Source organism: Anticarsia gemmatalis, chromosome 8 (assembly GCF_050436995.1).
Source record: "Anticarsia gemmatalis isolate Benzon Research Colony breed Stoneville strain chromosome 8, ilAntGemm2 primary, whole genome shotgun sequence".
Classification (NCBI taxonomy): Eukaryota; Metazoa; Arthropoda; class Insecta; order Lepidoptera; family Erebidae; genus Anticarsia; species Anticarsia gemmatalis.
In genome coordinates this window covers 5019578-5043973 of record NC_134752.1, presented here as the reverse complement: position 1 = coordinate 5043973, position 24396 = coordinate 5019578, and the positions used below count along the sequence as shown (strand labels likewise).

At 35.0% G+C, this 24396-nt stretch overlaps 1 protein-coding gene across 1 annotated transcript in view; it reads right to left on the bottom strand.

Moving 5' to 3' along the window:
- LOC142974935 (cell adhesion molecule Dscam2-like) overlaps positions 1-24396 on the bottom strand; it is a 41677-nt gene that overhangs the window by 12994 nt on the left and 4287 nt on the right. The window contains exons 3-20 of the mRNA XM_076117511.1: positions 16975-17117; positions 13206-13364; positions 11766-11894; positions 11295-11400; positions 10775-10979; positions 10283-10502; positions 9855-10002; positions 9362-9528; positions 9199-9289; positions 8881-9059; positions 8405-8550; positions 7926-8061; positions 6841-6960; positions 6095-6280; positions 5187-5328; positions 3649-3806; positions 1974-2211; positions 456-595 (exon numbers count right to left, since the gene is read on the bottom strand). Of these exons, the coding sequence (XP_075973626.1) occupies positions 456-595; positions 1974-2211; positions 3649-3806; positions 5187-5328; positions 6095-6280; positions 6841-6960; positions 7926-8061; positions 8405-8550; positions 8881-9059; positions 9199-9289; positions 9362-9528; positions 9855-10002; positions 10283-10502; positions 10775-10979; positions 11295-11400; positions 11766-11894; positions 13206-13364; positions 16975-17117 (2813 nt within the window). The remainder of the gene's footprint in view (positions 1-455; positions 596-1973; positions 2212-3648; positions 3807-5186; positions 5329-6094; positions 6281-6840; positions 6961-7925; positions 8062-8404; positions 8551-8880; positions 9060-9198; positions 9290-9361; positions 9529-9854; positions 10003-10282; positions 10503-10774; positions 10980-11294; positions 11401-11765; positions 11895-13205; positions 13365-16974; positions 17118-24396) is intronic.

Sequence of the window (24396 nt, the reverse complement as noted above, 5' to 3'; positions counted from 1 at the left end):
GAAATCTCTTCAAGTTCCTCCGCGTTTGAATCGTCTGGAATATATTAATGGTATATCCGCACATTCTCTTACGTTTTATGAACTGCCATAAACGAATATTATATAAATAGCTATCTGAAATTTATGTACAAAAAAGTAACCGTAATCAAAATTCAGCTAGGATTATTTTTAGATTACTTTGGTGTGATAACATTTTGACATTTACAAACACAAACATGGATCAGAACCGAGCACACTGTTTACTCAAGTGATTACTGCAAATCACACATCTTAACTTCATCCAAAGTAATTGAGAACACCTTGAATTCCATATAAAACCTACGAGAAGTCATATCATACGTTATTTTATCACCAGTTTTTCTAAAGCCAAGCTTTGCCACCATAGCACAATCCCTGCATCTGACTGTAACTGTTAACCCTTACATAAAGTAACGATATAATTGTGTATTGCTGACCTTCTTCCCTGGTAGTAAAATGCAGAGGTGTAGTGTAAGGCGAGGCGCCGACGTCGTTGAACGCAGCCATGCGTAGTGCGTAGCGAGTGTCGGGAGACAGACCCGCGACACTCGCACCCGCTCGCCCCGGTCCTTCCGACCTGTGTCCCACAACACCCGGTTTATGTATTTGTATAAATATAAGTACAGATAATGCCACTCTATAAAAAAATATAAAATCTTCATTCAACTTGTGTTTTGTTGTTAGAATAAAGTATGACTATAAAGTGTGCTACGTTGGCAGCGAGTTATGTCAAGTTTTTTGTGTGAGAATGAAATAGCCTCGGCAGGAATTAAACGATTTATAAATGGGCCGAAAATTGACTCTGTTGCATGTACATAACATGCAACAGAGTCAAAAATATATAGAGGTAATTAGTCTTCTTTTGATGTCGCGTATGCTATATTAAAAAAATAGATAGTGATAATAAGTACTGTTCCTAACATAAGAGTCTATCAATAGACTTATTCGGATACCTAGTAACAAGCCCTGACAAGAAATTAAGACAGAATGTCACTAAGGTACCTATATAGGTAATCACGGCTCCATGCTCACAAATTTAAGGTAAAATTGTAAGGTGGTAAACCTCATAAACGACTTTTACAGTATCATAAATTGACCGACGATTTGTTAAAAGGTATACGTACAAGGTTTAATAAACTCGGAATTAACTTATACAAAATTTACGGAAACATTAATTGGGTAGGCTTGATTTTTTTTCTAGAGCAAGTTATACAAAGAGTTATAAAATTTCAGTACTCCCAGTTGGCCTAAAAGCCATTAAACTTTAAATTCAAAGCAACCGTTTTAGCCGAGTCCGGTACTTATTTTCATTAGAAGTTGATTTTGCAAATCTAATTACCTAATTTAAAAAAAAAACGTTTAGTTAAAATGACAGTTATCTAAGACTAAAGTATATACTATATACGTGTTATGTTAATTGATTGGTTTACGTCGCCCAAGTCCAAGTAACTATTATATTGAACATTACTGAAAGGTCTTGTATTACAATAACTAAAAGGATATTCGATACGTATCTCGTAGCAAATTGATATCATCTTAGGGATGAACTTAGTCTAGACTAAGTTTAGACTTACTAATGGACTTAGATATCAATTGGTATCGTCAAAGTTATTGCACGTCACAGTGTCTCTCTGTAATTCAATGAATTTAATGTAGATATCGAAACTTGATGCTGTAACAAGTTTGATAAGGTAGTTTTGTTGTATTGTTCACTAGCCGACCCGCGCGAATTGGTCGTAATTTTTGCCTCTTAGCAACATTTTTCGTTGCTACTCAGCTCCTAATAGTTGCAGCGTGATGTTATATAGCCTAAAGCCTTCCTCGATAAATGATCTATTCAACACAAAAATATTTTTTCAATACGAACCAGTAGTTCCTGAGACGAGCACGTTCAAACAAACAAACAAATAAACTCTTCAGCTTTATAATATTAGTATAGATGAGTGTCAACTTACGCAACATGGAGTAGATCGGAATTAGCCAATGTGATGTTGAGTACGTCCTGCGTGTCCCAGTTGTCGAGTAGCGGCGGGAGGGGTGCGTCGAGCGGCGCGTGCGACAAGTCGCGGGTGAGCGCGCGGTACTGCAGCGAGTAGTGGGAGACGAGCGCGCCGCGCGCTACCCGCCATGTGACGCGAGCCTTACGAGACCACACCTCCGATACACGGACCTCTTCAGGCACGCTTGGACGCTCTGTGTCAATGCAACGTTACTTTAAAAACATGTTAAATCGATAGTCAAAATTTAATTGCAAATGTTTCTGTGAAATATATACCGAAAAGTGGCCGTTATAAACTACGTCGTTTAGACGTTTAGAAATATAATACCGCCTACGTCTAGTCCCTTTAAAGCTCGACCTTTCACTTTAAACATAAATCAAGCCTAGTGTAAAATAGACTAATAAGCAAACGTTCAAAACTTACAGCTGTCTAGTTAACAGACGAGGAACAAAATTTATTGTCTCTTTGTATTTTATTGGTGGAATTTACATAGGGTATTGTGTCATAAAATGTATGTAAAAGCAGGTTCAGTTGTTACGAGGGGTATTCAGTATTATCGCGGCCGCACATTACGGTTTATGGCCCTCGCAGTGCATGACGATCGCCAACGCCACCGGTGCAAAACAATGCGGTGCTCCCGGGACAAGTTATTTTATTTATTGTCCCGAGTGTAAACATTATAGAATAAATTTATTTTATGATTCAATAAAATGTTGTTTGTATTAATTTGCCAAAGTTATCTCAAGTCAAACACTGTTACGAGTTAACAGTAATTAATTCACCATCAAATTTTAGACAATTTCGCGCAAAACAAGATCAACTGGAAAAAACAAAAACATAACGATTTGCGTCACAGATAGCGGTAGGTAACTTTGTAGTTTCTAAAGTTTGTAACTATAGTTTAACACGACGTGCTAGTTTTAAAAAAAACTGTTAAAATGAAATTCCTTTGAAATAAGAACCTTCAACTTTTCTTTGAAAACCAATGTCCAGAAACCCTTTCTTAATGTGTACACGGTTCACAGGACAAAACATACGGTTCATTTGAGTCAGCAACCAAACTCACCACAATGTATCAAACTGGTCAATTTTAAACCATTTGTAAATGCTCGCAATATATTATTGTCAATATTCATTGCGAGTTCTGTTTGCAGTAATAACTAACGAAATTGGGATAGCTAATCGTAGTTACCACAAAATCTAGTTACGGGTAATATCTCTGACTGTTATTCGTATACGGCTGAAACTTCGAATCGAAGTCCATTGGCTTCCACCGAGTGCATTTGATTGGTTTTAGTAACAGCGTAGAATCGTAGAATTTCTAAAATAGTACAAGGCTACACAGACTAAATTATATATTCATCAACAACCCAATTTTATATTTAATTACTAAAGCTTCAAGTTACTTGCTTATCCATATCATATTTGGGAATAAATCTAAAGAAATTATTTAAACTCGCGCTTGGAAAAAAAAAATAACACGATTGTCTGATTTCATCATTTTATATGGATGTGGTTTTTTATACACATCTAAAATTAACGTTAAGTAAGACATCAATTTAACAAACCATGGAACGACGCAACTGAACATTACATTATTCCCTTCAATAGAATAATACAACATTCGTACCTTTAACAAAAAGCCTGTACACGACTTCATCGCTGCCGTATAAGTTACGCGCAAGGCATCGGTACTCGCCAGCGTGTTCAGGGCCCGCGTGTGGTATTGTCACCTCAGACAACAACACGCCAGTACCTGTCTCTCTGTTCTCTACTCCACCTGAACCACTACGAACAAATCAAGCTTAATTAGCTAATTTTCAAAGAAAATAAGTTTCTTTTTCCATATATAATTGCTACTAGGACTCAAGGCCTAACCCCTCCCTCATTATGGGAGGAAACCCTTGCCCAACAGTGGTATAGTAATGGGTAAAAAATATTATTAATTATAATTGCTAAACTTAATGCTAAATATCGTAAAAATTTACGTACTAAAGGCGAGGCCTTTACTCAACAGTGCGTAAAAATAGGCTGAATAGATAGATACATAGAATCGTAAATAAAAATCAAAATTGAATAACATTAATTAAATATTTACAATACATCAAAGAGGAGTTCGCCACGCGTTGAACTATTTTTCTCATCATAATATGACAATTATTTTTCTTAAACGGTAGTAGTTTTATATTCGTTAGTGCGTTAGCAATTAAAAGAGCTAAGCCGTTTCCTTAACAAAATATTTTGACAACTATAAGATTAGATGAAATGATGAATCAAGAAGCTCAATAAAGTACTTAGGAAACTTCATGCATACTACACGAATAACAGTCCGGTTGTTCTGTGTGAAAATTTTCATCATTGTACTGCAAGCCTCACAATTTCCATCGAAACAGTTCTAATTAGTGACCAATGAACGTAAAATGATGTTCACTAATCAATACCGATTGCAGAGGCATTTCATATTGGAGTAATAATTCAAATTTCCGATCAGTTAACATCTGAAATCAATAGATCGTGCCTGTAATACAGCAGTAAATATATGTATTCCGATCCAAGGGCGTTTAGTAACTCCTACATAAATTAATATCAGAACGCTTAAATATCAGGCTTCAATATCGAAACAGGAAATTGAATTGTCAAGTCTCCACACAAATTGATTTATATTCGATAACTTTAATCAATCATACAGTTGCTTTGATTGAAAATGATTATTTCCATCCATCAGTGAATGTTTATTTAGAATACTTAGAATGTTATGTTAAATCAAAGTGTATTAAATTTATTTTTTGTTCTTCATCATTACAAAGAAATGTAGAGCTCAGATTAGGCATACAATTAGATTATTCTCACAGAAAGTAACAATGCTGATTAAAAAGTGTCGAAACGTTGATTATTATGCCATATTATTAAATCAGTGGAAGGCCTAAACTTCCATTGATTATATAATAAGGCACTCATGTTTAATAAAGTTTTTTTTATCAACCAATACTTGACATTCAACAGATAAAAGGAAATAAAAATAATTCAGAAATATCTTGGAAATTAAACCTAGAATCGTTTTAGCTTTCCAGGAAAAGCCAATTAAAATCCAATCAATCGAGGCTGCGCGTTGACTGTGTACAATTTTATAAGCGTTGAATCGAATAGCGTTGTTTTGTTTATACTTACTGCAGAGCTAAAGGTCTGGAGTCATGTGTCCAGTGCACGTGTATCTCGGGCTCTCCTCTCACGGTACACGATAATCTTGCCGTAGAACCTCTTACTACCCATCGAGTTTCGCCACTACCGCTTCGGCTTAGTCTTGGCGGCTCTGTTTTATAAATAAAGAAATAAGTGACTTATTACTGAATACCAATATTAATATATAATTACTTATTCTTTTATTGACAGTGTTTTAGTGTTTCTAATGTCGTTTTATTGAAGTTTAGTAGCTAGAACGTTTGGCATTTGGAAAATGAAAATGCTTTATAGATGATTGCTATTGCTATTTATAAAAGCTTTACAGCCATTTCTATCCATAAAACAAAATTTATCAGTAAATTGAACTTACGTAAATAAAACAGAATATTTGATATAAAAAATATTGGTATTAACATACAGAATAAAATATCCCCAAAAACATTACATTTTATTTCGCGAATAGAGAAATAAAAATAATCTGTATCGTGTGTTTGTTCAGCAATAAAGGTCACGGGACTTGTTAAACAAAACAAAAAAATGTGCCATTAAAAGAAAATGTTAATTTTAATTGTTCCGTGTTTTGTGATAACATGAGGGCCATTAGAATAAAGCCGTGTGGTACAAACATAGAAAATATTAGGTCGGGGAAAAAGTCTTTTCGCTTTATAGTATGTATGAACTTGTAATAAAATCTTCTCTCTACACAAAAAAGCTCGATATTTAGGTACCTCACGAGCTCACTGAGAGAAAACTAATGAACCGTGTACTCATTTGTGATTCTTGAAGCTAAAGAGATTTTATTACAAGTTATACATACTATGAGAGGTGGCTCAAGAATAAAAAAGAGTTATGAAAAATGTACAAGTGCGCAATAAAGGTGACTGTATTAAACTTACCTCTAACATCAAGATAAAACGAATGATGCAGGAAGGAATGCTGGACTCTTGCAGTACACCTGTACCATCCCTCGTGTTCTGGACTAGCGGCTCTCACCCACACAGTACCATCTAACAGTATGGAACCTCCACCGGTGTCCGTAGCTTCAGACTGCCCCCAGAGAACATGTCGCCAGTTGTCACCATCTAAACAAGTCACATTACTTACGAAATTTATCTTCTCTTAGGCCTTATTTAGCATCAAATATTTACAAAAAGAGATATTAAATATTTATCTAGAACACCGCGATGTGTTCTAACGTAATATTGATTCAGTAATGTTTGTGATCACGTTTGAGCTAACAGATAAAAAATATTGAACAAGTAAACAGATTAGTTGTACTAAAAACAATACGATGTAATTTGTATTTTATCAATTTGGGAAAGAAACTACGGATATTTTATTCAACTTTTCGGAGAATTTCAATAACAACGTAAGCCAGACCAAACCCATATTCTCAGAATTTAACCTTTAGGTTAACGTATTTTTATTTATTACAATATTAAATTTTTCAACGAAAGGCAGCTAAAATAAAACAGGGTTGGTATCATTATAATTTTGTCTGCGTCACGCAAATGAAGTCATTAGTCATCACAATTCTGAAAAGTCAAATAATATTAATTTTCACTGCTATTACGTTATAATTGACGGCGAAACAAATGCTTTCAATGACTTAATAATTTAATAAAAAGTTTGAGAACGTTACCTGTGGAATATTCCCAAGAGATCCGTGGCGTGGGCTGTCCTTTAGCCGAGCACGGCAACAGCAGGGCGGCGCCGGCCGACACCGACGTGTTCTGAGCTCGCCACACCCACGTCGGTGGTTCTGCGCGGAAAGACTGCTTTATATGTTACGCTGTTCCATTCAAGAAAAGAGAACGAAAACAAATGGAAGAAAAGATAGAAAAACCGCCAACGGTTAGGGTAGTAATTCCAAGGCTACTTAAATCATGCTCTGAAACCATAACGGACACTTTTTGCTGGTCTGGTTATTGTAACAACGATATTAATGTCACCACAGCTATTATATCTTTACAAATTAAGATCAATGATGACTATTCTGGTGTTAGTTTCGGAAAATGAATAAAGAAAACTTAAATTTAGAGAGTAGTAGACTATTATAATAATCAAAACTTAATATAAAAGAAAAACAATAAAAATAACTCCATGAAATTAAATTTCATAGCATTCAGTTTTTCGAGAACAGAACGGACTCGTATATTAATAAGTTGCTTTTAATGAGTTAAAAGCTTAACAAGCTTGACGCAGAGTGCCGGCACTAAAGTCAAGTCGTGAGTAAACAACACGCGTCGTGAAGATTCGCCCGCACTCGGGAACATAAACACGGCTTTCAATTAATTTAGTTTACTTCATTACTATACATAAATACCTAAAAGTTTTAAAAATATGTTTAACTTTAATTAATAGAAAGAAAAACGAATATCTATTAAAAAAGCTATACTGCTAGGCATGAAAATAAAACCTTTATTTAAAAGTCATCAGACACAAAATATCTAACTTTAAATGTTTCTGAGAATGTTGAAATAGTAATAGAATTCTGTGATCTATTAAGAGGCTACAAAATGTAATTAAACAGAAGTTGCTTGAAGATAGAAAACTCAAATAGAAGCTCAATTAAATACAGCTGCAAAACAGGTTATATTCTAAACACACATAGTAAAATCAATTTTAGCAGCTCGTCCTAGATCGTAAACTGGAGCACACAGTTAACAATTTAGTTCGGCATGCTTCACACAGACTGGGATAAACCTAGAGTTAGACAATAAATACCTTTGACAATCAACGAAGCGCTATGACTGACTGTTCCAAAGTCGTTAGTAGCTCTGCACGTGTATTCACCACTATGGCTTGAAGTTAAATCTTGTATGATTAATAAAGAAAAGAAATCCATATTTTTCTGTTCAACCTGACAACAATGAATAACATTACTTTAATCGCATAAGTAATATCTACAGTCGCAGTCGCGAGGAAACTTTGTTGCGTAACAACGTGCTTCACAATTTGTTTGGCAACGTCACAAAATCTTGTACGCAGTTTTGAAAAGTAACAATGCTTACCTGAGTAAGGATGATAAATGTTTTGAACGTTGTTTGCGACTTGAATTAACAATCTCTTAAACGTGTTTGGTAAACACGTAAGCATGCGAAAATGGATCTTACGGTTTTGTATGAACAACCTAATTACTTAATAGTACGCAACAAAATGGTTCATATCAAATAGATACTTAATATCGATATTCAAGTACTTACTTTCAACATAGAAGGTATCGGTAAATTGTCCTTGTGCCAAGTGAACTGTATGGGTTTGTCTCCAGACACTAAGCTACAGGTTGCTTGAGTGCTGCCTCCTACTTCAAGTTCTTCGGGAAATTGGAACGCAGCTATCTTTGGCGGTTCTGTTGGCAATAAGCCGTGCGTTTAATTTCGGTTGTGAGTAAAAATATATTCGTAGTATCGGTCGCTAAAATATTTCTTCTACGTTTTACTAGGAATAAGCTATTCCAGAGAAACGAGTTTGTTACTTGTTTTTATCCTAGACATTACGTGTCGGACTGTTTTCAGAAGTGTTTTTGAGTGTTTAAATTTTTAAAACACTTTTTTATGCGTAATTGGATCGAATATCTTTTTCTTAAAAAAAATTGCAGATATTCTTAAGAAAAGAACGAGCTGTACTTATAATTTCTGTAAAGAAACAATCACAAACAGAATGCAAACAAATGACTTACTATGGACTTCAAGTCGCACCGTCCTTCTAGCAAGTTCGCCACTCTCGGCTCTCACTTCACAAGTGTAGCTCCCGGCGGCTGTACTCCTAACCGAATTCAGTCTTAAAACTCCTCTCTCGTCACTGGCATCCATAACACTTTCCACTAAAGAACCGTCTTCTCGACGCCACACCACTTCTCTATAAAAACAAATATTTATCTTACGAAAAATGTTTGACTTAGACACAGTCCGCTCTTCTAAATATCACTTAGGTCTATCCTACTAAGAATGACAAGACATTAGAAATTCAGTGATCGTAAAAGATCTGCATTACTTACTTTATTGGGTATCCGGAATATGGGCAGTATATTGTCACATCCGTGTCAGTCTTAACATGTAACGCTGGCAAATATCTAATATTTGGTGGACCTACAAAGAACAACAGTATTCATCAACATTTGTACCTTTATCTCAAGTATCAAGTAGTAGGTAAAGACTTACCATAAACATTCAGTCGCGCTTGATGAGCGTGTGATCCTTGTGAATTAGTCGCATTGCATCCATACCGGCCTCCCTCATCCGCAGTTCTAATAGTCACACTCAATGTAGATACAATAGTTCCTTCATCACTTCCCGGTACCGCCTCTGCTCTTGTATTTACACTGTACCTGGAAAACGTATCGGATTTAATAACTGGAAATGTATATGCGATGAAACTTTTAAGAACTCGTTATTACCGTACCGTTCCCGTCAACCTCAACAGCTAAGTTGGTGTTGAAGTATCAATCATGAAACTAGACGTGAACATAACAGTAGCTCGATTCTCTATTACTATCAACTACCGACTACAGACTAGTAATCGTGAAAACTTTGTATGAAAATCTAATCAGCGTTTCTGAAGGGCGTCATAGACACTATTTTGGCAGTACATTCTAAATGTCAAAATTTAGATACTTGATTGTACCGACTGTACAGAATCACGCTAAAGACTTACTTGTCAGGTGCAGCCGGTAATGGTCTGTCATCTAATGTCCAAAGTATTCGAGGAGACGGAACGCCTGTAGCGGCACATCTTATGACTATACTTTGGCCAATTCGTGCGACCGCTCCACTGAATGTTGACACCAATCTTGGCGGCCTGTCTGAAACCCGGTTTGAGGATCGATGCTTGTTCTAAAGATGTATTTACTTGTACGAATTGGAACGAATATTGTCATTACTTTTAGACAATGTACGATTGACTAAATAAGAACACAATTAAACAATAAAAAAAATGGTCTCGAAACATATTTATTTTTGTCTGACCATAAAAAGTTAGAACAAAAATCAGACAAAATGAAAAAAAAATCTGACGGCATTGTGTGCATTAGTCAATATATTGTCTAAAAGTCTCTTGATATCTAAATTATATGCCATTATTACCAGCAATGACTAACTCGGCACCAGCAACAGCAGAATCAGTGTGGTCGTGAGCAGTGCACTGGTAAAGGCCTGCGTGGTGTGAACGAACGGGTCCTATGGGGAGGCGCGGCTGAGGGGCGTGGAGGGGGCGCCCCTCGTGCTGCCAGCTGAGTGTCGTCCCCCCGCCGCGCCCACCGTGCACCGAGCAGTTGAAGTGACCAGTACCGCCTGTGCCTATCATCTACAATAAGCGACCAATCGATAATGACAATCACAGCAACGAAATGCAAGAAATAATTTATTAACTAGTTTGTATGGTAATGTATTCCTGATTTGTATATTTTTTAAGAATCCTCCAATTTTAACACTAAAGATAAAGACGTATCGTCAACAAGCTACAGTGTATGTGAATGCATGTGAATCTGGACTTTAAATGAAGTCTAAAATGTGTTAAAGTGAATTTACATAAATTCAACCAGCAATAAGCTTTTGTGTATTACGAAGACCACTTACCAAAGGGTTTGGTGCCACGGAAACAGTAAGCGGCTCATAGATGACCAGTTTGACAAGCACTCTAGATGGCGAGTCAGGGTTGGTAGAGCAAGCGTATCGTGACGCGTGGTGCGTTCGAACACTCGATATGACGAGGGAACCCCCTCGCACGATTCCTTCAGATGAAACAGCTGCCCAAGTACCACTGGCGTCCTGACGTTGCCAACTAACGATTACAAGAAAGTTTTGTGAGAATTTCGATCTAGTAACAGAGGAAATTAAACAACAAACTAATGGGAATCAGAACGCTGATTTACAGAAAATACCTATTATTTGACGTTGAATTGACCTTGTAAGTAATTTTTATTCCAAGCTTTTTAAAGAATATGCAAAGATTGTGCAAGATCAAAAAATACTACTAATGTAATTCTAATTTCAGTAACAATATTGTTTCAAATCATTAAAACGTAAGTTTGGATATATAACAACATATCAACGACTTAAGCTTCTAAAAATGATGTAAAATAAAGCACAATCTTACCTAACAGCATGTCCACTGATATGTCGTAATATACAAGGCAATATAACAGTGTCTCCGGCGCGCGCCTCCACCGAGTTCAACTCAATGTTCTCCAGCCAACTGCTATCTACACAAAAACATTACGCTTTCAATACCAACCTGTCAAACTTATTTGTTTGCTTCATAACTTGTCAAACTTTCAAGTCCTTTTGTTATGAGTGGAGTTTTGAGTATATTTTAATAATTTCTATTTGAATTTCCAATGTGAAAGCCTAAACGAGAATAAAATTATTGAAACTATTGAACTGTACATCAAAAGTCGTTTTAAATAATATATCCAAAGTATTTTACGACGCATAAAAAATCTGACGTGGGGAGTGACTTAATATTTGCAAATAAAAACGTCACAAAGTATTTGTGAGTTTTTCTAAAACCTGCAATTTATAATTGAGTTATTCAACTTGTTGATGCATAAAGGCTGCTGTCACTGACCGTCAGTGGTGAGTTTCAAAGGCGGGCTGGGCGTGTCGAGCGCCACACATGAATATTCTGCTTGTATGTCTGCCTGCGTCAGGTCTAACCCGAGGAGCAGACCACTGGCGCCGGACACCCAGCGAGGCTCTGCAACAAAATTATTTATTCAAAAATCTCGTCTAAATTAATATTTCTTCGACTACAATAAAACTGTAAAACTGCAGTTTGGCCATTTAAAATCTAAAACGAGGAAGCACGTTCCAAGGAAAGTTTTCCATATTTTGACGAGCGTTATTTTCTTATTTATAAATGAAACCGAAAACTGCAAGTGTTCACAAACTTTCGTCACAATAGTGTTTAGTTCCTATCTTATATAACTAAATATTAAACGTGATATTTTTACGCAATCAAAGCGTTTTCAGAGAAAATTACATTTCAGAAAACTCACCACGTAAGTAGCTACATTTATGACTCTATACAATCAGCAAAGCTTTAACGAATGTGACTGACATAATTAACCAGTGTAATTACAATTTCCACATAAATATATCTTCATTAATCCAACGAATAACTTAATTACCATATGTATATTGCGAGAAAATTACCCATTCATTGAAATTATACTAGTTTTTTAAAAGCTGCGCTTCAGGTTACTTGAACCGTACTCCCCGCCTACTTGATAGAAAATTGAAAAACATGCAGTAATGAAATATGCATCACTAATTTTGTTTAATATTAAATACATGCATCAATAAATTAGTACATGATTGTAAGGCTTTGCAGCGCTGTACTCGACTATAACATAATGAAAATTATAGCGAGGTAATATTGTACGTCGAAAATTATGCTTTGAAAAAGTTAAATATGAGAGGGTTTTTTATGTTTGATCCTACATATTATAAATAACTTCAAGTAAAGACAGAACCAACTTTTTTGACACTGTACGGTGTACATTTCCCGCTACACGTGTATCCTATCTTATTAAAATCAAATACTATTGGAACGTCAACTGAAAAATATTTTATGCAATCAGATAAAAATAAAACAGACATTCGCAGTTACAACTTAAGTAAATAAGAACAATTGTATATTTATTTTCTCTTTACATCTTAACTCAATAACATTATATCACTTACCACTGCAGCAAATAGAGTTCATAAAACTTTTAGAAAATGTTTGTAAATTAACATCGTCGCTAGAAATTAAAATAATTTAGTGTCTTATAAGGAAATAGTTTTGTTTAGTTTGTTTTTGGAAAGAGTTTTATTCCCAGACAAACATAATACTAAGTTGTTTCGGAACAAGTTATTCATAGCGCACATCATTTTTACAATATGTTTTAGTTTCTCGCCATCTTCGTTACATACAAACGATGTTTATTACGACAGATACAAATCCACTACCCTTCTTAACATGAGGTATAAAACGTGTAACTAAGAACTAGTATTATGAACTCACCACCGCTTAGATATCCAGAGGATAGAGGCAGTCCATCCTGCAACCACTTGATGTCCACAAGGCCGACTTGTGGTGACAACTCACACCGCAGAACCACGGCGCCGCCAATTTTAGCCGGCGTCAGCTGACGCGCACCGTGGGAGAGCACGTTGTCTTCCACTGCACAAACATATCGTTATTAGAACTAAGTTGGTTTTAAACATTTTCTTTAACGGTTAATGTAGACGTGAATCGATAACTGCTCGATAAACGCAAAATAATATGCAAAACCAATTACAAACAAACTTTCGACATGTTATAATAAAATGTTTATAGGTTTACGTGAAAAGCACAGTAAAGGTATTGATTGAATTGAAATTGTAGTAGACGTAAAATTGGAAACAAAAGGAGAAATAATAATTTTGTTTAGCTATTGCAAGCTACTCTAAACAAAAGAATGAAGTAGGTACCGTATTTCAATAAAATTCGGTTAAAAGACATTACAAAGTTCGCGTTCATTTTAATAATGCGTAACTCGAGACTTCTTTCATAACTTGTCAAAAGAAATAACGAAACAAAAATGAGATGGAATAATAAATAAAGGAATAATTGCGTCCGACATGGCTTTGTTTGTGAAGCCATCTTAGGCTTGACTCCGTCAATTTCAAGCCATATTTAAGAACTGCCTTTTGTGTGAATTTCGTTTCATAATTATTGAGTTTTATTAAAAGTAAGGAATATGATTTACTTGTTTTCGAAATAAAATATATACGAATAATTGCACAAACTGAAAATGAAAAATAAATAAAGCGCCGGTAAACAAATAGCAAGTACTTGAATTCCTTTTCTATAAAAGTTTTATAAAGTGAATCGTTCCTAAGATTAGAGAGCCCTAAAGATATGCTCATTGGATGCCCTTACTTTGATTGAATACTTTGATTACTTTTATAATGTCAAGATACAAACTCTCAAAAGTGATAACTAAGCGATAGCTATTTCGCATCTTTGTATAAAAATGTTGTATAGACATAAATTCCAAGTGAAGCTTTTCAAGAGCGAAGGTTTCATCGCGTTATGTTAATTTAAAGCAATATCGTCGACAACAGTTAGCCCAAGATTAGTTCAACGTTAAAACGAAAAACGCGTTCAGAAACTGAAACAAGGTAAGTAAATATCGCAACATCAAAGTGTCGAATACTTTCTTCAAAACTCATTTGAATGAGAATAAGCTTCTACTGCGCCCCCATTTGTTGCCTTTCAATTTTCCTTTTGTAGTCAGCTTCATTGTAGGGGAAAATATTAAAATATGGTAAGTAAAATCTGTAACTTGAGCTTTAGTTGGTAAGTTTGAAAGGGATGTTCTCACGACCTCCAATAGACGATTGTGGAACTCGTTAACGTAACCCGCCTGTGTTCGACATTAACTCCGTTGGTTTTGTATTGTATCGATACTTCACCTAACGAAGTTCATCCAAGCTAACGAGCTCACTGGGGCATTTGTTTGCGGCCTTGTCTTAACTGACAGACTCGATTGATTAATGTTCCTTTAAATATGACGAGAAACAAAATGAACAAGTTATCGAGCGTTGTTTATTATCCTCCAGAGAATACATCGCTCATGTAGCAAATTAACTAAGTGACATGTAAGATATATCACTGTTTAAACATTACCAGTTTAATATTAAAATATTGCACACTTAGGTCCAAGTCAATACCAAAGTATACAAAAGCTAGGCTTAAAGAAATAAAATTATTTTCAATAACGAAACGTCGGCTTCGTTATAACGAGGTTATTTTTCCGAGATGAGGGACATAATGTCGCTCAATCTTTAATTAAAACTTTCCTCGTCCCTCGGTAGAAAAAGTAATTGGAGTGAAAAATATTCATCTTTTCAAATACCTAATATTAAGGTCTGAACGCAAGTGGAACAGAAAGTGAATGTTATGAATAGCTAATTACTTTACAGCTCAAACGTAATATGAGTGGGATATGATAAATTGTTTTGGATTATGATATTTATGTGGTAATCTGTGTTGGGGAATTTTAATCTTATTATACTCGTAATTTTCTGAAAGAAGCTATTTCATAAGTATTTATTACATTGCCCATCTGATTTTAATATCAAAGGAAAATCTAAATAAGGTATGCTGTCATGGTATATTTTTTATTAATTATTTTTCTATAATTGTACTTTCCTTAGCTTTTTAATCACCTAATAAAATCGCTTGGACGTACTGGGACCGTCAATGAAATGACAATAAGTAAGATTTAAAATACAGGTATGGTTATAAAAAAAGAATATAATATTATCAAATGAAAAAATAGAAACATGAACTTATGTATATATCCCCAATTAGAAGTATGTATTATTGTTATTATGTGGAGTGCTTCATGAATTTAACAAGTAACCATTATTTTTTGGAAAACATGCTTTAATATAAGTACTTTATTATACAAACGCACAAAGAAATATCTACATCGTACCTACCTACAGTACCTATTACGTCAAAAGCAATAATGGTTGTGTTTGTATTCCAAAACAAATATATTCGTGGTTTATTGTATAAAGCGTATTATTTTAATATAATTCAAATTACCTACGGTTTATTTGTACCGACTGAACAAAGGAGACAATTATAAAACCTTAGATTAAATTAGTTTCCAAATAACACAATTTTGTTTGTAACGGCCCACGAAGTACCTGAAACTTAACAACGCTCGCCTTTCTTAATGAATGTTACGAACTTAGTCGGAAGATATTTTTCTTTACACAGTTGTCAAGGGCGGCAGGTAAGCTTTTAACAAGGCTTAATAGAGAATAAAGCCTCGTTCAGAGCTTATCTATTTACCGAATCATAATATTATTCGTGTTACGGTTCTCCTCGCGGACATTCGGGAAACAAAGGGAAAGTTACGTTGCTGCGAACTCACTCTAATGTCATTTTTAATCCCTTAATTAAAAGTTTTTCCGTGTAAAAAACTCGCAGAGCCATGGGCTGTTTTTCATTTTATTTCATATTTCCCTCGCTGTAACGGAAAGTTAATTGGTCCAACTCGACTCGAAGTTGTAATTTGTTTTGCCCTCTTGCCGTACATCTGTTTATTACACAAGTCTGTTGTTTACAGTTTTTATAATTTCCATTACAGCTTCCGTATAATTGAGACAGAATTTATACAGTACGCACAAACGATGATCAAAATAATAAATATTTCGGGTTCGCAATTATTTATTCATTACAAATTTCGCTTTATGTGCCGAAACCCTCGAATAAATCTCTTTGTTTTAATAAATACCATTTGTTCACGACGCAGATGGGTTATTTTGTAGCAAAATTATGGTAATATAGAAATAGAAGTAGTGCCAAATATACCATTTTGTTCTGTGAATAAAGGCAACATAAAGATTTCATCGCATAAAAAACTAAAATTTTTTACAACTTAAAACTATGAACTTAACACAAAAAACTTTCGTCGTTCTCTCTTTTTGAAATCTTAGTCGAGAGTAAGACTATATCAGAAAATGTTGATTATCGAGGATTACTTCACTTATTGTATTTTGTACCAATCTTGTAAATGTGTGTCTATAAATATCATTAATAATGTTATTGTAGTATATAACTATAGATTTATTACCGAAAACCTAATTTATGCTTAGAGTAATTTGGTACATCTTAATAGTAAAAAACCAAAGTGTCATACTAAAATAGACAGTTGGTTTCAGAATAGTTTGAAGCATTTGAATTAAGTAGTATAAAATAGTTATATAAAGTATTTCAATAGTTTTCTCACCAGGTTGCAACATCACAGGTCTAGATAGTACAGTTCCAGCTCGATTGGAAGCTCGACACCGAAGCATAGCCCCGCCACTGCTCCCGGCATCCATGAGCGATCGTCTTGCGCCAACCACCAGTCGCCCGTCGCTTAGAACATGCCTGTTAGAAGAGAAAAAAATCAAGTGAAATAAAAATAAAAAATATTGTACATGAGACATATCAATTTAATCTTGAACAAACTAATTATAAGTGTCAATTTACATTTTTTTATTTAGCATGCTCCTTTGTGCTAATATTCGTCCAGACTGTTTGTCACCAGTGCACAGGCAAAAAGGGGCAGAATTCTTGTGCTCTAAAGTGACACTCAAACCCAGTATTTAATATCTTCATTACATTGTAGTACCACGTCCGTGCAAGTACCAATATCCTTTTATTGCATTTACTTTGTAATTTATCGAGAGACGTAGAGACGACAATAAATATCGGAAATCCGAAGTAGGTGAGTACGTTCAAATGACGTCATAATATCGAACGTCAAACATCCACCGACATGATTGACATTCGATTAAGTATTTCTTCTTGCTGCGGAAGAAATATTTGTAGAATTAAACGTAGTGAATTTTATTATTACAAATCTGGGCAAATATAAAAACCATTACTTAGAAAAAAAGAATAAACGAACTGCAAAAAGTGGCAAACATTATGACGCCTACACAAACCTTTAAACACACTTCCTCAAGAGTGTGCATCACCGAAATCCATATCTACATAACGCGAAAGAACCGAATTTCAAGGCTCATAACTGTTATCGTAAGGTTTCATTCCCATTCATTTGTCACGGTGTAATATCCTCGTTTACGACACGTCAAAACTTTAACAGGAGCGGTATCGGGCGGGAACAGGCGCACTCGTTAGATTGAACTTAGCTCGTATAAAAGTACGTTATGACGATAATCGCCGTTTGCAAGCTTTACATACAGCTATTTCGTTAAGCGCCAAGTTCTTAAAAACTTCTTACCTCTCGCATATTGCCGTAAATCATGGTAATGTTGTAAAGAGAAAAGTTCCGCGTTCATGTTTGACGTGAACAATTACTTTTTTCATTGACATGCAATATTTATATATTGTCACTTCCATACAAAGTGTTACGAAGGATACAGTTTTATCTTAATAAATAATTTTGCCACTCTGACTCAATAGAAAAAACTAAGTATTATGGTGGTGGTCAGCATTTTTTTTTATTTCGATTAGGCGTTCATAATTTAATGGGAACATGTTTAATGGTACGATAAGTATCAAATTCTACGCACTTAAGGCCACAGGGTTTTCAAAGCGGCATCTTTCAAAAATATCACTTTCAGTTTAAATGACACATGTTACCAAGACCACGTATGTTTTAACGTACAATTCTAAAACATCAAGACGTAACAAACAGTAGATGTTACAATTTTAGTATTCTTGATGTCAACCACTCTTAACTTGGTTGAGCGAAGTTGCGAACTTCATATTAAGTTAATTTGTGACTCGTTGTAACGGTAGGCCGTAAAACTGCGGCTAATGTACGGGAACGAATTACTTCCACAGTTTGTTGAGTTGTCGACTCAATAATATTAATTAAAATGTGTGTACTTGTGTTAACAGAAGCGTGAACGTACCATTTACTGGAATTTCTACTGGTAACGTGAAATAAAATATGGGGAAATGTTTGATATTTATAACATAATATTATTTACCTATATAACTATATTTATTAGTTGTTTGGTTACTCTAGCTCTGTTTAGTTCGGAATGACCGTGTGTGAGCTATCCAATGATATTTATTTATTTATTTTTGATACTTATATTTATAACTAGCTGACCCGCGCAACTTCGCTTGCGTCACATAAGAGAGAATGGGTCAAAATGTTCCCCGTTTTTGTAACATTTTTCACTGGTACTCAGCTCCTATTGGTCGTAGCGTGATGATATTATTATATAGCCTACTAGCTGACCCGCGCAACTTCGCTTGCGTCACATAAGAGAGAATGGGTCATAATTTTCCACGTTTATGTAACAATTTTTTACTGTTACTCTGCTCCTATTGGCCGTAGCGTGATGATATAAAATATGCTTTTTTTTACGAAAAATATTCTTAAAATTATTTATATCTCTTAATATAACGAAGTCGCGCTAAGGCATATCCGCCATTAAAACAGTTGCCATGGCAACGGAATTTTGTTAATTCAATGTCATTATAATATTGATTTTTCGCGACTTCGTTGAATTTTCTGAATTTTCCCGGGAAATGCGTCATTTTCCCGGGATAAAAAGTAGCCTATGTCCTTTCTCGGGTATCAAAATATCTCCATACCAAATTTCATGCAAATTGGTTCAGTAGTTTAGACGTGATTGAGTAGCAGACAGACAGACAGACAGACAGACAGACAGACAGACAGACAGACAGACAGAGTTACTTTCGCATTTATAATATTAGTATGGATAGTATGGATAGCTTTCCGCGATAAATTGACTATCTAACACTGAAAGAATTTTTCAAATCGGTCCAGTAGGATCTGAGATTAGCGCGTTCAAACAAACAAAAAAACAAACTCTTGAGCTTTGTAATATTAGTATAGATGAATGATTTGCGTCTTCTTTAGTATGTGAAAGCTTAGACTATTTTATAACATACTTGGCAAGTGGTGTGATGCGAGGATTTGGCACCCCCTCAAGGACTGTTTATAACGCAAAACTATTTTCAGATATCATCTTTTACAGGCAGTTAACCAAGCTCTAAGATTGAACTCTATCTGCCTTAAGCTAGCTAATGTCACAAGCATTACGTGTGAGTTATAATCTCTATATGCTAGCTGCGCTCGTTCATCATATAAATTTTATATTAATGTGATTGAATTTTGATACAAATCTTCTAAAAAAGTTATATAAACTAAAATTATATCGATAATAGAGTTTATACAATTTCCCGGATACGATATTTATAAATAAGACGAAGTTAGACGGCATCCTATTATACTTTTATGATTAAAGGGAACGTCACGTCGATACTTTCTTGAAACTGACACAAAAGAAGTTATAAGTTTTAAAAATAATATCATTTCAGTTAAATATAGAAATAACACCGGTATTTTACGAAATAGAATCAATAAAGTACTCTTACCAGAAGTCGTACTCTGCTTCATCTCGTGTGTACATACATACATAATATCACGCCTTTTTCTCATAGTGGTAGGCAAAGACTAAAGAACTGCTATAATACTTAAACTTATATGAAATAAGAAGATAATTGGAAACCATTTTAACATTGAAATAAGGCTGAAATACCTGTCCCCTAAACTTGAGACAACCTAAATAAAGATTTGAACACAAGAAAAATTTCTTCATGAATCTCAGTACCAAAATCCCTCACAAAGGAAACGTTACGTAATACACGTGATCGTAACTACAAAGAGTTCCCATTATATTCAATCTTTCCTCTCATCGCGCCGTCGTCGTATGACAGGTTATCTACAGATGTCTGCGATATTCGATCATTGCCAATTTTCTGCTGACACAAACATACTATACAAGTTTATGTATGTACCTACATATTCACATGAAAATCTAATTTTCTACTCCAGTGTTTTGTATATTTGGTGCTACGTTTTTTAATAAAGACATACAATGCCTGCTAATTATTATACTGTAAACCTAAATAGCTTAGAAAAAATTAAGCAAAATGCAATCACACACTGCCAGTTCTACATGAATAAATATGAAAAATCGTTACAATCGGACATAAGAGTTATTAAAGTTAAGAAAATATAAATATAATTAAACAAAACATTACAACATTTACAACCAGATTCAACGTACTGGCGTCTAAATTTAGCAGACCACATTAACCGTATCACGGATTACCTTAATTCGGCTAATCTGGTTATGATATTTGCGCTCCGGCTCACTCTAATAACACCGTATCCAATTTCAAACATTATTTGGTTAACCCTTGTAGCACTTATGGTGTAAGGGAAAAGTATTATGAGGATTTGTTTAATGGAGATATGTGTGCTTATGAATTACAAGTAATGTCTCTATTATATGTTCTTTTTTATTAGCAAGAATTAAGATTAATTGTAAAAAACGTGTGCGGATTTTTTGTCGTTAGCCTGAAGACTTATATTACAGGTACTTAGTACTTAGTAACACTGTTAAGTTATGTTTCATTGTTGTTACAACTAGACTTGATGAAACAATGTAGTCTAATAAAGATGTCATTTCGGTAACAATCTGCGCAGTATATAGTGTGTACACTTACATCAAACTGTCTCCGCGAATAAACCTTAAAGTAAGTTCACAGGTGTCCAAAGTTTCCAACTTGGCGAGAGTAAACAACGCCTTGTTACTACTTACTGCTGACACGAGTTGGACGTGATACGTAACTAACCCAAACTACGTTTATTTTGCCGAACAGAATATAGAAAACGACCCTTATGTCTTTGCACCGAGCTCCACAAACTACTGTTAGTTATACGCTTCACAGTTGGCAAGGCCAACTTACCACTCCCGTTTCGTATGCGAAAACTTTATCACAGACGCGCTCAAACGAAAAATATGAAAAGTATTCTTTCACAATCAGTTATTAAGGCAACAAGCCTTATTATTTTATGAAACAAAACGTAATATTCCCGCAGTTATCAAGGGACCAAACATAATCATGCCGATAATGGAACGTCGAATCACGTTAAACGAGATCCCCTTGTCTACCCACTATCACCTTTGTAACAATAGATTCCATTAGCGTTCAAACAATTGGGATTCTGGCACCTAAAGTATTAACAGATAATTTATACTAAACCAACCTCCGGCGGATGCTTAACCAAGCTTAAAACGAGTTCATTAATCCAACTTGCTGACGGGGAGAATTTTAAAAGAACTAAGTAGTTTGTCTAGAATATCTTTGGTAAGAACCTGAAACAAAAGGTTTGTGTATCGTTGAAAAAATATAGGACTGCGTGAACGTGCCGTGGCCATTTATCGCTGTACTCAGGCAATAAGTCAAGTGTCACCATAATCGTTTATTTCATGCTCACTTTGCCGTACCGTGAGTGGAGTATATGGCAATTGAGAGTTACTTGCACGTTACCCGAACAAGCGTCTTGTTACATTTCAACAAGATATATCCTTTGAAATAATGATCATAAGTCACTCGTGTTCCGGTTCGGCAACGATATTGTTTTATTCTTTTGTTACGTTAAAATACTACTGGTAAAGAATATTTTACCGTTTTAATATTAGTACGAACTAACTTAAATAAGGACATTAAGCACTTCTATCCAATATTGAAAGAAAAATACGTATCATAATTTACTTTCTTTACGTTAAACTGCAACACCACCACCATATTTTAAAACATTACTCGAAAGAAACCCTTTCAAGCTAAGTTGCATACTTCACAATACGTTAAACTTAGTAACATAGTGCCAAGTCCGCCGTTTTATTCAATACCGTGTCGCTACTTTCGCTGAGCTCCGTGAATGTAGAAACTTTCCCTTACTCGTGACTGAGTCGTATGCTAACATATTGCATCTATGCCACTAACACAAAAGGGAAAACTTAAGTAAAATTTAGTGCATTTTCTTGTAAGAATTTGCTCGTTTATTTTAATGTTAGCTATTCATTTGGACTTACTATTCGATATTCGATGAAGTAGTAACATATTGTACTTAAGTAGTAGTATATTAGTTACAGTCATATTTTTGGGATTAGGTTACGTCATTTTAAATGTGTACTAGGTGTTGCATAGTTAGATTTTGACTTGGTCATAAAATCAACGTCAGCGTTGGCGTAGAGTATCTGGTGGAGCGTTGAGTTAGCGAACACAGAAGACTTTAGTAATTGCGCCCTCCAAGTGTATCGGAGATCGACAAAGTTCCCAACTCAACACATAGGTACGTCGAACCGACACGTCCTCGCTTCACAACTTGGCCCTAACGGACTCTGATCGGAAACTCAGCCAATTTATTAGCGGCACCCCGCGGGGAAACTCGAATTAGTTACTCCACACATCATTTTGCGTCTGTTTCGACGGTGATAAAGTAACCTGACCTTTTGGCAAAGCTTTAATGGGTATTGTTCTATTTACGATTCTTAGAAATTATTATCACGTGAAAATGAAAGTGAAAGCATCATTTTAATTTTATTAACAATATGGATGTTCACAACAAAATTATCATAACAAAACCATCATACCTACAATACACGGAAAAGGTACGCGACGAAAAGCGAAAAATATAGTGCAGAAATCCCATACATTGTACTAGAGAGCGACGGATTATTTGGACGAGAGGCGGAAACGATCCCTATTTATATGGCACAGTTAAACCGCTAAGAGGGAGAAGTTCCTCAATCGCAAACCGCTATAACTCTTTTCTGAAACTAGGTTACAAATCAAAGGCAGCATACTAGTTCCAATACTGTATAGAAGAAACATCCTCAAAACGTTCTAAACTAATCTGTTACAGCGTCGTTATTGTTAATGCACTTTAAAAAATTCGAAGTATTAAGTCGAAGTCGAAAAGTTTCGCAGCGAAGTTTTAAATGTCTCCTCAGTAAAGTTTGTGAAGTCGCCGGCACACTTACACAAGGCCTTATTAAAAATACAAAACTCGTCGAGTCGCTTGCCGTTAGTCATTAGACACTCTCAAGTAAAAACTTCAGAACACCCGGTGCTTGCTTAATGTAGATACATTTTTCTTGTAAAATTTCAGCTGAGATTAATTGACATAACTTTGTCATAAGCTTTTTCGGATAGATGATTTATTTTGTGGTATCTCGTTTACTTAATTATAAAACAACCGCTGGCAGTATTAATAGCTTCTTTTTATCACAAAGTATTTTTATAAGAACATTTTTAAAACCTTTTACGAAAATGTACTAGGTACAAGTACAAGGGAGTGATTTTTACAACAATACAACTAGCCTGCGAGTTTTTATACTTTGACGACGTAACGTGAGTGTGAGGGTGATTTAATTTATAAACAAAACATTCTGAAGTTAATTAATAGTCGATATACACAGTAATAAGATAAATCTTGTTTATTTTAACAAAACCACTTCACGTTAAATCACAGCAGTGTTGCGCTAAGATTGTCGAGCAAAATGTACATACATTTTCACGCTGTCATTAGCAGGACAAACTTTGTCAACATTACTCCGGTGACTTCAGCCAACGTGGCTTTATTGAATATACCGTCTTGTACACACCTAGCTCAAAGTAAAGGGTTTACTAATTAATATCTTAGATAATAATTTAAACTTAAACATTGAAGTTGCGTGGATGCTTCAAAACGAAGTACGGAATTCGCCTCGGGTCCTCGCAGTAAATATTAAGTTGCTAGCGCTCGTATCGCCTTCTTGTAAAATATAGGTGAAGTTAGAGTAGTTTATTTAATGGACCCGTC